Here is a 14,217-nt window from a genome sequence, read left to right as displayed (position 1 = left end):
CAACTTCATTAGTACCGCGTATATTTGCAATTTGCTTGCTTTGAATGTAATTTATTTGGTTTGAGAGTTTTGAAATTGTTTTGTAATAAAGTAAGACATATTTCTATATCATCTATACATGGTCAGTATTGTATGTACACTGTTATAATAAAACTTACCTGGTTCTTCTTCTTCTTCTTCTTCTTCTTCTTTGGCTAAACCTAGAATGAAAAAGTAGAAGAAGAGGAAGAAGAAGTTAGGCTGGTCACACACCGATCAGTCAAGACAAGACTAGTCACGTTTAGTCACAATACTTCACATAGTTTCTTATGGAGTCATGCCGAATTGCAATGACTAATCAGTGTGAGTTGCGTCATAAGCATCAATGTGAAGTATTGTGACTACACGTGACTAGTCTTGTCTTGACTAATCGGTGTGTGACCAGCTTATTAATCACGAATGAGTAAGTTTGTAGTTACTATCTACAAACTATAAAATATGCAGGTGTAGTTTATGACAGTTTGTATTTAAGTCTGATTAGGATTAGATATTGTATAGCATGGTTTCTAGGACACTTATGTAATCCAATGAACCATTTAAACTATAAATTGAATAACGATTTGATGGTCCATTAAATTTAATAAGTGTCCAAATAGTTTATAACAATCATATAATATGAATACTATGATGTTGAAGATTACTGCAAAGAGTTCATTGATTGATAATGATTGTCTCTTTTCTGTATAGGGCTACTTGTAATATAAATAGTAATAAAAATAAAAATTTCAGTACCTTTTTTATTAATTATTATTTTATCACAACATGTTTCAACATGACTTGAATAATTTTCAAGACTTGAAAATGGCATCAATGTTGAAACATTTTGTGATAAAATAATTCAAAAAAAAGGGTACCGTACTGAGATTTTTATTTTATTATTACTATTGATAATGATGTTGTATTCATGCTTACTCTTTTTATTTTTCGTTTTTATATACTTTACTATTTTCTCACAATGCAAAGACCATAATGTAAATTCTTAATTATTGTGTAACAGCATTGGAGGAGATAAAGCATTTTGTGAAACATAGGAATGCTTTGATACTCTTCCACTGAGAACTTGGTGACATTTTTTAAACCATAGTAATTAATTCCAACTCTTGGAAATATGGAGAGAATAATAATATACATATTACTCTACAAAAATATTTTATTAACAATAGCTTCAATTAGAATTATTATAGATTTGGTGTTTTTTTTCCGACGATACACATTATATCAGAAGCATATAGAGAAACAGATTCTTATGTGCCAATTACAAATACCAAAAACACAATTCTACAAAAACGCATTCACATCATTAAAATTACAGATAGGCATATTCTATAAGTCTCAATTTCATCAATAATAACTAAAATTTTGAAAGTAAACTAAAACTTTACGAAAACTGAAACTAATTAGCAATAATTATATTTCTAAACATAACTACAAGTACTTGGACTGAAAGATAAATACAGGATACGAGGTGCTGGAATTAGATTAAAATATAAATCTCCTCTTTTTATTTTGGTTCAATTTATTACAATAATAATTCATTAGCAAAAAGTAGTGTAGGTCAGACATTTTCCCCATTTGAAATTGAATATTGGACTATTTATAAGAACACTTCACTTATATGGGGTACTTTTGTACAAATTAATAAAAAACAATAGGTCATTCTTGTTTTTTAGAATATTTATATCTGTATTGTATCTATTTTTCTCAATTATGGAACAAATATAATATTGGTATTATTCAAAATATAATAAATTTACATTACAATATTATATTTATCAAAGAATATTCCAAATAATATGTTATTAACTACCCTGAAAACATACAGCTTCCTGAAGACCTATAAGGCCCGGTTTCCGAGCTCAGGATTTGGCTAAGACCTAGACTTTAAACAGCTGGAGTCAGAAAATTGGCTTTTCGAAACGGGGCGTAGTCGCAGTCATTGTCATAGTCACGTTTGAATTAAATTTCAAAAAACTAGTAAATTAAACACAAAATAGAATAAAGAGAAAAAAGTGTAAAGTTTCAGCTGTTTTGAATTATTTAGAAATATTTAATTTCGTCAAGGAAAAACGTTTCAAATTATAGAAATGAGAAAATAAACACTCTGACTACGCCCCGTTTTGGAAAGCCAATTTTCTGACTCCAGCTGTTTGAAGTCTAGGACTTGGCCAAATCCGGAGCTCGGAAACCGGCCCTAAATGTTCTCTCTGTTGCCAATATATGAAGTTGCTTGAGTCTCTTGTGTAGTTTATAGAAGATAATATTGATTATTGATTACCTTATCAAGATCATAAGATTGTTGATAATTGCAACTTCCATGAGCTCTATTTGTTCACTCCTTTTAGATACTGTACTGAACAGACTTATTGAATTTCTCTTTTTCAAGATAATTCAAACTACAAAATTTTACATCAATTCCTTCTCATCTTTTCAAATTGATATATCACTTCAATTAATTACAAACTTGATACTTAACTACATAACATTTTTTGGTAAGCTCGATCTTCTTTAGAGAGATAAATTTTTGGAGAGAAATAGTACAGGCTCAGCCTATTTTTTCCTTCAATGTCATAATTATAATTATGATTGTAATATCATAGAGAAACAATAGCGTAAGTAGATATCCCATGGTATAGGGAATTTATGTCGCAACTTTTACTGTTATCTCAAGCTGATTACTGTCGATTATTGTCAATTTTTACTGTTTTGTTGGGGTGATAGTGTATGAACGGCACAATTTGAGAGACTACCAGCGTCACACAGCTGCATAGGAGAGAGCTACGTGAACTATCGGCTTGGGATAACAGTAAAAGTTGCGACATAAACGCTCTATACCATGGGATATCTACTTATGCTATCGTTTCTCTATGGTAATATTTTGTACAATAAATGAATGAGAATCAATGAAATGAATGAATTATATAAATATGATGACTTCCTGTATTATGATTTCACATAATGTGAAGTCATTAATAGGTCAACTAATATTTTCACATAATGTATAATTTTTTCATATAATGGTATGCATAATGTTTATTTTTGTTTCATTTTATGTTGTTTCTTATTGTACCCAGCGACTATACTTTGTCTATGCAGCGACAACCATAACAGGGTGGCATTTACAACATACAACGAAATGCATACCACGCATGCGTCGTAGAGCACAAAATAGAGTACATAGGCCAACCATAGGGAAGTCAGATTTGATGCAATTGCCATCGAAATCATTACTTTGGAGCTTAGACTGGAAGTACTGAAACCTGCAATGAGCAAAAAAACAGTGATTATATTGAGATTAACTTGAGAACCATCAGTATCCATACGTAGTGAGGTCTATGTTTCAACTCGATTATTTGCTTTTGTCTGTCTGTATGTAACGCGATTACGGCCAAACGCGTTGATAGAATTCGATTTGATTTGGCAGGAATATTATTCATTTTCAACTGCGCGTCGATGTATACACAAGGTTTTTTGAAATTTTGTATTTTAAAGATAATATGAAAAGAAAAGGAATTCCTCCATACTATGATATCACTATACATTATTATCTACTTTGAAGATAGGATCGATCAGCTGACAAGTGTATTCATTGCATGCACTACACAGATGTCTGGCCGTGTCTATTTCTATAAGGTAGTGTTTTCAATATTTTTTATGATGCGTGCCCATCAGTATTCTAACATGAAAAACAAATAAAAGGTGATTGAAAATAAGATAAATAATGATTAAAATGAACTTGTGGATGAGAAAACTACGTGAAGTCTACTGTCCACAGAACTAATAGTTAAAAATAATCAATTATATTTTATTTTTATTCCTCTTATTGGAGAAATATTACAGGCTCAGCCTATTTTTTCCATATATCAGTCTGCTCAAAATAGACACCATTTTGCGGGTTCACCTCCACAATACTACAGGAATGAACGTCAAAAAAATCTGACCCTGCTAAGATTCGAACTCGGGCCACTGGGCCACAAAGCCAGCGTCTAGACCACGAGACCACGGCTCCTCCACAGAACTAACAGTTAAAATTTGAAAGACCCCACTCATACATAGGTCGTACAGTGGAGGCTTTTCGCGTTTCTTGCTGTTCAAACTACCAGGGCCGCATAGCTCAGTAGCAGTTCATAATTATAATAAGGTCCGCGTTATAATAGTAGTGGAGGAAGAAAGATAGGAGAACAGTGTTACCGATTCTTAGCCTTGTCACTGCCATCTATAGCTGATACTGGTACATCTGATGTAATTTCAACTGTTCACTCTTGTTTAAGATAATCATTTATATTTTATTCGTGAAGGAAACATATTTTTTATGTTTTAATAATACATTTTCATGATTGAAATTGAATTAACAAACATTTTTAATTTTGTTAATTATATTTCTACATTGTTAGAAAATTATCTGATTGATTGAGTACTTTATTTATGTAGATTACAATATAATATTGTAATATTATACTGGCTTATACACTTATATACAATAGCTTACAATACAGCAAAATTATAGATGAATTTACATAATAAGACTAAGAAAATAATTATTGAACGGTATATGATATGAAAAAGCAATTTGGAATAACTATAGATAATATTGTTATGCATCTACATAAATTGGCGGAGCTTTGTGCATATAAATGCCCATTCTTTGCGGAGCTAGTAAAGGATAACGCCATCTGCTTTGTCGAATAATAGATAAAGATAGCAACAACAATGTTGATCGAATACTGTCATTATAACGTCGACCTTTCTATGGATTAAAAAACACTAAGAGCCGGTTGCACAAAAGCTGGTTGAATTTTAACCGTGATTAATTCCACGAGAATCAATCAGAGAAACCGTCGCACAAAAACGCCTTCTCTGATTGGTTCTCGTGGAATTAATCACGGTTAAAATTTAACCGGCTTTTGTGCAACCGGGCTTAAAAGTCCAAGTTTTGTACTTAAATACGATAAAGTCAAGCCATGTTTCTATGGAAAGATCCACTTCGAATTGTCAGCATTGTTTAAATGGATATCATGGATGTTATATTATAAGAAATACTGACAGTTCCAAATGTATCACACTATAGATGGGCTTATTCTATTATATTAAGCGAACAATTTCTGTATGTCTGTCTATATTTTTCTATCTGGTTATTTATGTTCAACGGATCTCGAAAACGGCTCTAACGATTTTCACGAAATTTGGAACGTAGGTTTATGATACAAAAATTCGATTGCACTAGGTCTCATCCTTGGGAAAACTCGCTGAACAACATTGAAAGGATAATTCATCCTTGGCTGAAACAGCTGAGACTTTCGTCGTCTGTGGATAGTAAAATGTGAGCGAGTGATTCTGTGGAAAATCAAAATATCGCATCCCCGAAATTCATAAGCTGACGTATAGCTGTAAAATATAAACACGATCATTTTAGTGTTCTGTTTATCAATAAATAGAGTGCTTGCGTAGCAGCATAGAGATCCCGGGTTCGAACCCTCTCACAACCAAAAGTTTTTTAACCAGATCATTCCCGTGTTATCGGATGGGCACGTTAAATTTTCGGTCCCCGGCTGAAGTATGAAAGTCGTAAGGCCCATTGACGGCTCAAATTATATATTCAGGCGGTGAGACCTTCCCGCAAGGGACTCCCCACCAACAAAAGCCATACGAATTTACTTTTTTACTTTTTTTTATCAATAAATAATAATAACGAGTGAAGCTCGGTGCCCCGATATTATTACCAATCAGGAAAAAAAAATTGATTGAAATTGAAGAATTTTAAATAATTTATTTCAAAACCTGAATGATTTCAGATGAAATCCATTGATACTTACAAAGTAGTCCAAAAACACTGTAGAATATCAAGCCAAGAGCTCCGTTTGGTAGATTTAGAGCCGAATCTTCTCCAAATATTAGTCTTGTGAGTCCGAATCCCTTTCCATACCTATAAAAATAAATATCTTATAGAAAATATAACTTTTTTCAAATTGTTTATATATTTTTCAAAAATATAAATTCATCAAGATTGAGTGGATGGTTTATATGGATATGGATAATAAGAATTCAATACTTCTTATTTACAGTAGAACCTTTATAATTCGTAGTTGTTAGGACCAAGCTTTTACTACGAATTATGGAGTGTACGAACTATAGAGGCTTTGGTGAGGGAGCATGAAGAGGTGGAGGGGAGAAGAATGAAGAGATCGATGATAAGCGAACGCTTGAGTTTACTACGAATTATAGAGGTTTTTTCAAGGGGCCGGGCTTCCACTACGAATTATAGAGGATTACGAATTTTAAAAGTACTACTGTATATCTAATATTTACCTGCAGCCATAAACTAAATAAATCTGTGCTACCGTTCATATCTTGATAATTATTATACGTTACAATGAATCATTTGAACTTTGAGTCATTATGAGTGCTTCAACGTGATCTATTTTAGTATTTCAGTGTACAAGTGATTCATAATGGCGTAACAACAGATGCCTAAGCTCAATTCCGGTTCTAAAGATGATTCTATGATAAATGAATCAGTGATTATGACACTGAAGTCAAATAATATATTATTCCAAGTGAAATTCAAATGTACCGGTATTTGACTTGATGATACAAAGCTGATTTAAAACTAATCTCAGAATCAATCTTGTCTATTTTAAACATAGAATTTTATTGAAAACATTCATATTTTTTAAAGCAGGTCCAAACGATGCGGTTGCATATTTATCCGTTCACTGAAGTGTAGACACAATATAAATTAAATTGAACGAGTGTAGCAAGTTCCCACTTTCAACTGGAGGTTCGAGTATTTTTTCATCTGTGATCTGTTTTTGTATGTTCAACGAGAACTTTTGATTGATTTCAATAAACTTCGAAAGTAAGAATTTGGAAACCATTGGGCTATAGGCCTACAGATCAAGTTCCTTGGCTAACAAAATTGACTCACTCCTTCGTATTTTGAAGGAAATAACAGAATAACATTGAAAGTGCATAAGTAAAATATAATTACAAATCTCAAATAAGCCAGTGCTATTAAGTACAATAACTCAATACAAATTTTCTTGACTGTACACTGCTTACAATAGAACATCTGACATAATATCAGAGGCATTTTTAGCGAGTTCTTCAGCCCAGAGGGCTCATAGCTCAAAAAAAAGTTTCTTGATTGTTTACTGCTTACAATAGAACATCCGACAGAATATCAGAGACATTTTGAGCGAGTTCTTCAGCCCTAGGAGCTCATAAATCAAATCAAAGTTTCTTGATTGTTTAATGCTTTCAATAGAACATCTGACAGAATATCAGAGGCATTTTGAGCGAGTTCTTCAGCCCAGAGGGCTCATAACTCAAAACAAAGTTTCTTGATTGTTTACTGCTTTCAATAGAACATCTGACACAATATCACAGGCATTTTGAGCGAGTTCTCCAGCCCTGGGGGCTCATAACTCAAAACAAATCTTCTTGATTGTTAACTGCTTTTAGAAGAACATCTGACAGAATATAAGAGACATTTTGAGCGAGTTCTTCAGCCCTGGGAGCTCATAAATCAAATCAAAGTTTCTTAATTGTTTACTGCTTTCAATAGAACATCTGACAGAATATCAGAGGCATTTTGAGCGAGTTCTCCATCACTGGGGGCTCATAACTCGAAACAAAGTTTCTTAATTGTTTACTGCTTTTAGTATAACATCTAACAGAATATCACAGGCATTTTGAGCGAGTTCTCCTGCCCTGGGGGCTCATAGCTCAAAACAAATCATGATTGTTAACTGCTTTTAGAAGAACATCTGACAGAATATCAGAGGCATTTTGAGCGAGTTCTCCAGCCCAGGGGGCTCACTAATAAATTATTATTTTACTTACTCAGAACTGAAAGCCTTAGTACAACTCATGTGTTGACTGATATCACACATAGCGACATAACTGTTGTCTTCCTCAAAGCTTACTTCAACATTGTAGGCGTAAACTGACAGCAGAAACCCAATTCCAGCGAACAATTCAAGTAGGAAATTGACTAAATTAATATTCATAATGTTAAAAATTGCTTAGAAATATTTTAAAACTTCAAGAAACAAAGTTCAAGACTTATCACTAGCAACAATGACAAACAACAAACTGTTCTTTGAAAGCAGACGACAAGAATGAACTTTGAAACAATGAAATCAGCTGTTGGATAGCTAGCGACACCTAGCGGCTTTAAAGGAAAGCTGGTGTATTAGTTGATTGTTCTGTCAATAGGTAGCGTTAGCGTGAAGTTTTTGAATAATTTATTCTGGTTCATACCAGTGAATAATGTAATCACATTTTCTGATTCAATAATTCACTCACTGGTTTCCAGCATAAAACATGTTTATCCTGTATATCTTTCAGAGTTTCATGTTTTGAAATATTTAATGATACATTTATCAGCCCTTTAAATTATTTGAGATGCTTATTCAATAAAAATACAGAATATTATCGATACTCAAAATGTCATTAAAATAGGAGTTTATGATCAATAAACCTATAAAAAATGTCATAATGAAAGAATTTTAATGAGTTACTGTAGCAACTTTGCTGTAAATCAACTTGAATTGAATAGGTAGTTAAATTATTCAAATTGTGATATTGAGTTAATGAATTTATAGGGGACTTTATGTGTTTTCTTTTTTGATTTTCTATATTCTTCATTGAATAAATCAAGAGTAGTAGCCTAGGAAGTTATAGTAATTAATAATTAGAACTATGCTATAATTATTAGCATGATGTTTCATAATAAGCTATATAATTTTAATATTATATAATAGCCTACTTCATTGTCTTTTTATTGTCTTATTTTGATATTACAACAGTTTTTATCACGTTAATTGGTAGCTTGTCACTAATAACTGTCTTTCTGTTGAATTATTTTCAATCTAATATTATCAATTGTAATATTTCTATTTGTGCTCTTTTATTTCCACTAGAATATGGAATTTATTGCTATTCTAATTACATATTATTTATCTGTAGACTGATAGGCTTTAATCGCTCTTTTTCCAAAAATATTGTTGTGAAATTTATAATAGTGGATGATACGGAAAATCCTTTTTTGTATGTATGTGCGAGCTTGCATTTAATCATCTTCATAACATCATCAAATCATCAAAATCATTTATTTGCCAATTATAAAGATAACAATGATAAATAAAACAAATACTTCATACTAATACAGAATAAAAATAAAATTCAAACTTAAAATTTAATTGGCGTTGCCATCAAAACCTAAATTTGTGTGCTAGCAACGAGTACCAAAAGATGTCATTTAATTTAACATAAACCTAAAAGATGATTAAACATTTTATTTAAATGGTAGTAATCTTACTCAAATTTCTAAATCAATCTTCTAACTATCTCCTCCTGATAAATCTTCATCTATATAAAAAGTGATAAAATAAATAATTTTACTTATAACACTTTGTATCTGACTCCTATTCGCCGACAAAGTCCAGTAACATACTGTAATTTTTGTGAGTAGTATCTTTTTCACAAGTAACTTGTCGTTTAATACTTTTGTGTAAATTTTGTATGAATTTCGAGTGAATAAATTTGATTTGATTTTGTAATTCAGATTATTCGTTTTACTCCAATCATGTATTACTCCAATCATGTTTTACTCCAATCATGTTTTACTCCAATCATGTATTACTCCAATCATGTATTACTCCAATCATGTTTTACTCCAATCATGTATTACTCCAATCATGTTTTACTCCAATCATGTATTACTCCAATCATGTATTACTCCAATCATGTTTTACTCCAATCATGTTTTACTCCAATCATGTATTACTCCAATCATGTATTACTCCAATCATGTTTTACTCCAATCATGTTTTACTCCAATCATGTATTACTCCGACACTGTTTTTTCAATGCATCAATGCAAGTATTGTATTCAATGCTTCCATGCTTGTATAGAAAACATCTATATTATTTTCATAGTAAATTATGTCAGTAATAATAATTTTATCATAATATGATATCAGTATATTATACTATATGAATAAACAGTAATATATTATACTGTATTATTTTTTTACGACCTTCTATTCATAATGGCATTTCTTATGATGTAAATGGACAAAGGAGCTCTGTAGGTACTTCAAATCAAATCTACATGGCTTTTTGAGTTTCACTTAAAACTGGCAGCATTATAATAAATAAGGAGGCATTGATGTCATCTATGAGTTATGGTGTCACAGTTTTAAGTGACTTACACTAATTATGCTAACTCTGTGATTTTTTATATGCTGAGTATGCTTAATAATATTAGTATTTGAGAAACTTTTGTTCAATAAAGCAAATATATCTGAACTGGATGAAGTAATAATAGTAGTAATAATAATATGGAATAGTAATCATAACAATCTTCATAGATATTTTCACTTTTTGTGTTTAGTCTGTGTAAAATAAGTTGAGACTTGGCCTCAAAATTGGAAACATCGCGAAGATTTGTTTTTCTTTTGAATATCACTTCTCTCAGAATCATGGGACGTCGTAATGGGTAATAATTTTATATCAAATCAACGGGGAAAATGTCTATATTTAGCCAAATATTTTTATTATGAAATATTATTATCAAATATTAGAATCATATTTAGCCAAACTTTCGTTATTTTTTAATTAATGATTATGTTCGTCAATGTCGAGATATTTCGAGCAGAAAACATGAAATTCTCGACATGCTGGAATCGATTTTGTTTCAGAAGATAAGTGGGTGGTGAAAGCGAGAAAGTTTCTCATAAATAATTGAAATAATTTTTCCAAAAATAAGAAATAGTTTTCTACTTGCAACGTCTCGAAATTCACGAACATAATCATTAATTAAAAAATAACTTTAGGTTGGATAAAAATGATACATACACCAATTAATAGAAAGGAGACATTCCCCCCGTTAATTTGACATAAAATAATTACGCATTACGACGCCCCATGATTCTGAGAGAAGTGATATTTAAAAGAAAAACTAATCTTTGCAATTTTTCCAATTTTATCATAAAAGTTAAATTTCCTTTTAATCCTTCAACCCTGAAACTTTTTCAGCACTACTAGAATATCAGGGATGATATTCCACATCCAATTCTGACGTTGAATTGGGAATTGAGAAAGTTGCAATTTCACACGAATTGGCAACCTTGTAATTTCTTCGGATGGAGGGCCAAGTCTCAACTTATTTTACACAGACTATAGTTGAGAAGTTATAGAGATTGTTAATCTTCATTAAAGCTGTAAGTTATAATAATTAATGTCAAAATTCAAATTATTAATATTTAATGTCAAAATTAATCTCTATTAATTACTATTGTTATCTTATTAATTTAATCTAAGCTGCTGTGATTGGATCATAAAAAACAAGACAATAGAATAATAGATATAAAGTCAACAATGCAACAATGAAACTATATGCATATATAATGTAGGCTAGATCAATGTAGATAGATCAAAGTGTAGAATCAGCGAATTTGCTTTTTGTGTAGTTGAGAAGTTGATATTGTGGTAATTATTCATATTGAATGAAAAACACTAAGAAATATCTCTGTTTATCAGAGATTGACAATGGTGTAATAACCAAAACCGGTCTTTCAATAATTATCAATAAATCAGTGGCTTTTTGACGATTTCTTAGTCTTTTTCATTCAATAATCAGCAAATTCATGCAGCCTATGTTTTCCGTGAATGAATCTCAAACTAAAAGTGTAAATATTATTATGAAGTATGTAATAAAAATGGAAGATCAAAATGTATATACGAGTATCAAATTACAGCGTAAACAAAGCTCCTTTGATCTCGAACTGTAGTAAATACCATAGTAATAGAATTCAGCACAATTCACTATTTTACAATTTACTCTATATACCGTTGCTATTAATCATAATAGAAAATAGTAGAGTCAGTGAATTCAGAGTATAGCGCTGATGAACCATAAATAATAACAATCGTTGTATTGACAGCTAAAAATACTTTCGCTCTCATTTCACACCACTTTCCTTCCGCTCTCTTTTTACATATTATTCTCTTCTTTCAACTCTTCTTCTTCTCCTCCACAAACATCCTCTTTCTCTTTCTAGCAATTGAATTTAACCACCGTAAAACGGGATCATCTAAATCTCTGAACCAATGATCTAATCTGACGTCATTTAACGGTGGTTCTCTTCTTTCAACTCTTCTTCTTCTACTTCACAAATATCCTCTGTCTCTGTCTAGCAATTAAAATTGCTAGAACCGCCGTAGAACGGGATCATCTAACTCTTAATCTTTGAACTTGTTAAGTATCGTTCATTCACTTAAATAAGACAAAATACAACATTAACTTGATGCGATTAGGCCAGATCAAGTACTAACTATTTATTCTGAATCCCATGGTAACGTTCCAATTTCATAGTAACATGGTAACGTTCATGGTAACATATGATTTCTCTATACATTACAGAACGAATGAAATAATTTGACGTCATTTAACGGTGGATGAAAAGTATGAGATTTTCATGGAATTGGCGCAAGTGTTTTTCCTTTCCATTTCAAGTACATTAGAATTTATCTCTTTTCCATTTCAAAACAAAATTCTTTATACCATTCTATTTTGGTTTGTCTATTATTTCCAGTATAAATTATTATTTTTCAGCAACTACTAGGCTACCTTTTTTCTCTACTTTCCATTTCAAGTCAATTTGAATTCATCACTTTTCCATTTCAAAACAATATTCTCCATACTATAGACTACTATTTTAGCTTGTCTATTATTTCCAGTATAAATTATTATTTCTTAGCTTTTATAGGCTAACCCTTTGTTCTCTAAAGTTTCTACCACAGTCAATCGAGTTTATCACTGTCCGACTGTTCCCTTCTCACATTCCTCTCTCTTTCTCTCTTCCTTTCTCTCTCTCTCTCATCCTCTCTATACTCCACCCCTTTCACTCTCAGAAGGTGCACTGCACCCTACAAAGGTAATTCCTTAGGTCTGCCAATGCTAAGAAGATTACCCTAAATCCTATCTCAACATTCGTGTTTTGTGCTCGCCTTAACCCCTCTCACTCTCACACCCTCACACACTCTCTCACTCTCAAACTATCTCTCTCTCTCTCACACACACACTATTACACCCTCACACACTCTCTCTCATTTGTCCCTCACCCTCTCACTCTTTTTTCCTTTTTCTCTCTCTCACACCTTCACTCTCTCTCACACTCTCTCTTGCTCTCTCTCTCACTTTCTCTCACACCTTCACTCTCGCTCTTACTCTCTCTCTCTCTCTCACACCTTCTCATGCCAATTTATGTAGATGCATAACAATATTATCTATTTTATCTATAGTTATTACAAATTGATTTTTTCATATCATATACAGCTCAATAATTATTTTCTTAGTTTATATTTTGTAAATTCATCTATAATTTTGCTGTATTGTAAGCTACTGTATATAAGTGTATAAGCCAGTATAATTGTAATCTACATAAATAAAGTCCTCAATCAATCAATCAATGAATCTCTCTCACACCTTCACTCTCTCTCTCTCTCTCTCTCTCTGGTAGAGAGTTAGTGGGAAGGATATTTTGAATATTCTTTCCAAAGAATGGACATTGATATGTCCAAAGCTCCGCCAATTTATGTAGATGCATTACAATAATATTATCTTGTATAGTTATTCCAAATTGATTTTTTTTTCATATCATTATACAGTTCAATAATATTATTTTCTTAGTTTATGCTATGTAAATTCATCTAAAACTTTGCTGTATTGTAAGCTATTGTATATAAGTGTATAAGCCAGTATATATTGTAATCTACATAAATAAAGTACTCAATCAATCAATCTCTCTCACTCACTCTCTCTCTCTCTCACTCACTCTCTCTCTCACTCTCTCTCTCACTCCTTCTCTCTCTCTCTCTCTCTCTCCTCTCTCTCTCTCTCTCTCACTCTCTCTCTCACACACTCTCTCTCTCACTCTCTCTCTCTCACTCCTTCTCTCTCTCTCTCACTCTCTCTCTCTCACTCTCTCTCTCGCAATCTCTCTCTCTCTCTCACTCTCTCTCTCGCACTCTCTCTCTCTCTCTCTCTCTCTCACCTTCACTGTCTCTCTCACACCTCCACACTCTCTCTCTCTCTCTCTCTCTCTCTTGGTCCCTATTAATTAAATCCCCAGAACAACAACCCCCTACCTTCCATCTTCCCCTACTCTGACA

The 14,217-nt window shown here is 32.1% G+C and overlaps 1 protein-coding gene across 1 annotated transcript; it reads right to left on the bottom strand.

The window, feature by feature from the left end:
• Positions 1–1,701: 1,701 nt before the first annotated feature.
• On the bottom strand, positions 1,702–8,159 carry LOC111046624 (vitamin K epoxide reductase complex subunit 1-like protein 1). Its single transcript, XM_039436799.1, has 3 exons — positions 7,879–8,159; positions 5,850–5,959; positions 1,702–3,296 (listed from the first exon to the last, which is right to left on the bottom strand). Exons 1-3 carry the CDS (start codon positions 8,043–8,045, stop codon positions 3,070–3,072), a joined length of 504 nt encoding a protein of 167 aa, XP_039292733.1. The 5' UTR covers positions 8,046–8,159; the 3' UTR covers positions 1,702–3,069.
• Between the last annotated feature and the right edge of the window lie 6,058 nt (positions 8,160–14,217).

The sequence above is a fragment of the Nilaparvata lugens genome, chromosome 10, assembly GCF_014356525.2.
Source record: "Nilaparvata lugens isolate BPH chromosome 10, ASM1435652v1, whole genome shotgun sequence".
Taxonomy (NCBI): domain Eukaryota; kingdom Metazoa; phylum Arthropoda; class Insecta; order Hemiptera; family Delphacidae; genus Nilaparvata; species Nilaparvata lugens.
The sequence above is the reverse complement of the archived record's forward strand: the minus strand, read 5'-3'. Positions and strand labels throughout refer to the sequence as shown.

Excerpts from the sequence above, each read along its gene's own strand:
- LOC111046624 (XM_039436799.1), bottom strand. The coding sequence starts at position 8,045 with ATGAATATTAATTTAGTCAATTTCCTACTTGAATTGTTCGCTGGAATT. Across the intron at positions 5,960-7,878 it reads ACTAAGGCTTTCAGTTCTGA|GTATGGAAAGGGATTCGGAC; the intron begins GTAAGTAAAATA and ends TTATTTTTATAG. Across the intron at positions 3,297-5,849 it reads CAGTGTTTTTGGACTACTTT|GTTTCAGTACTTCCAGTCTA; the intron begins GTAAGTATCAAT and ends TGCTCATTGCAG.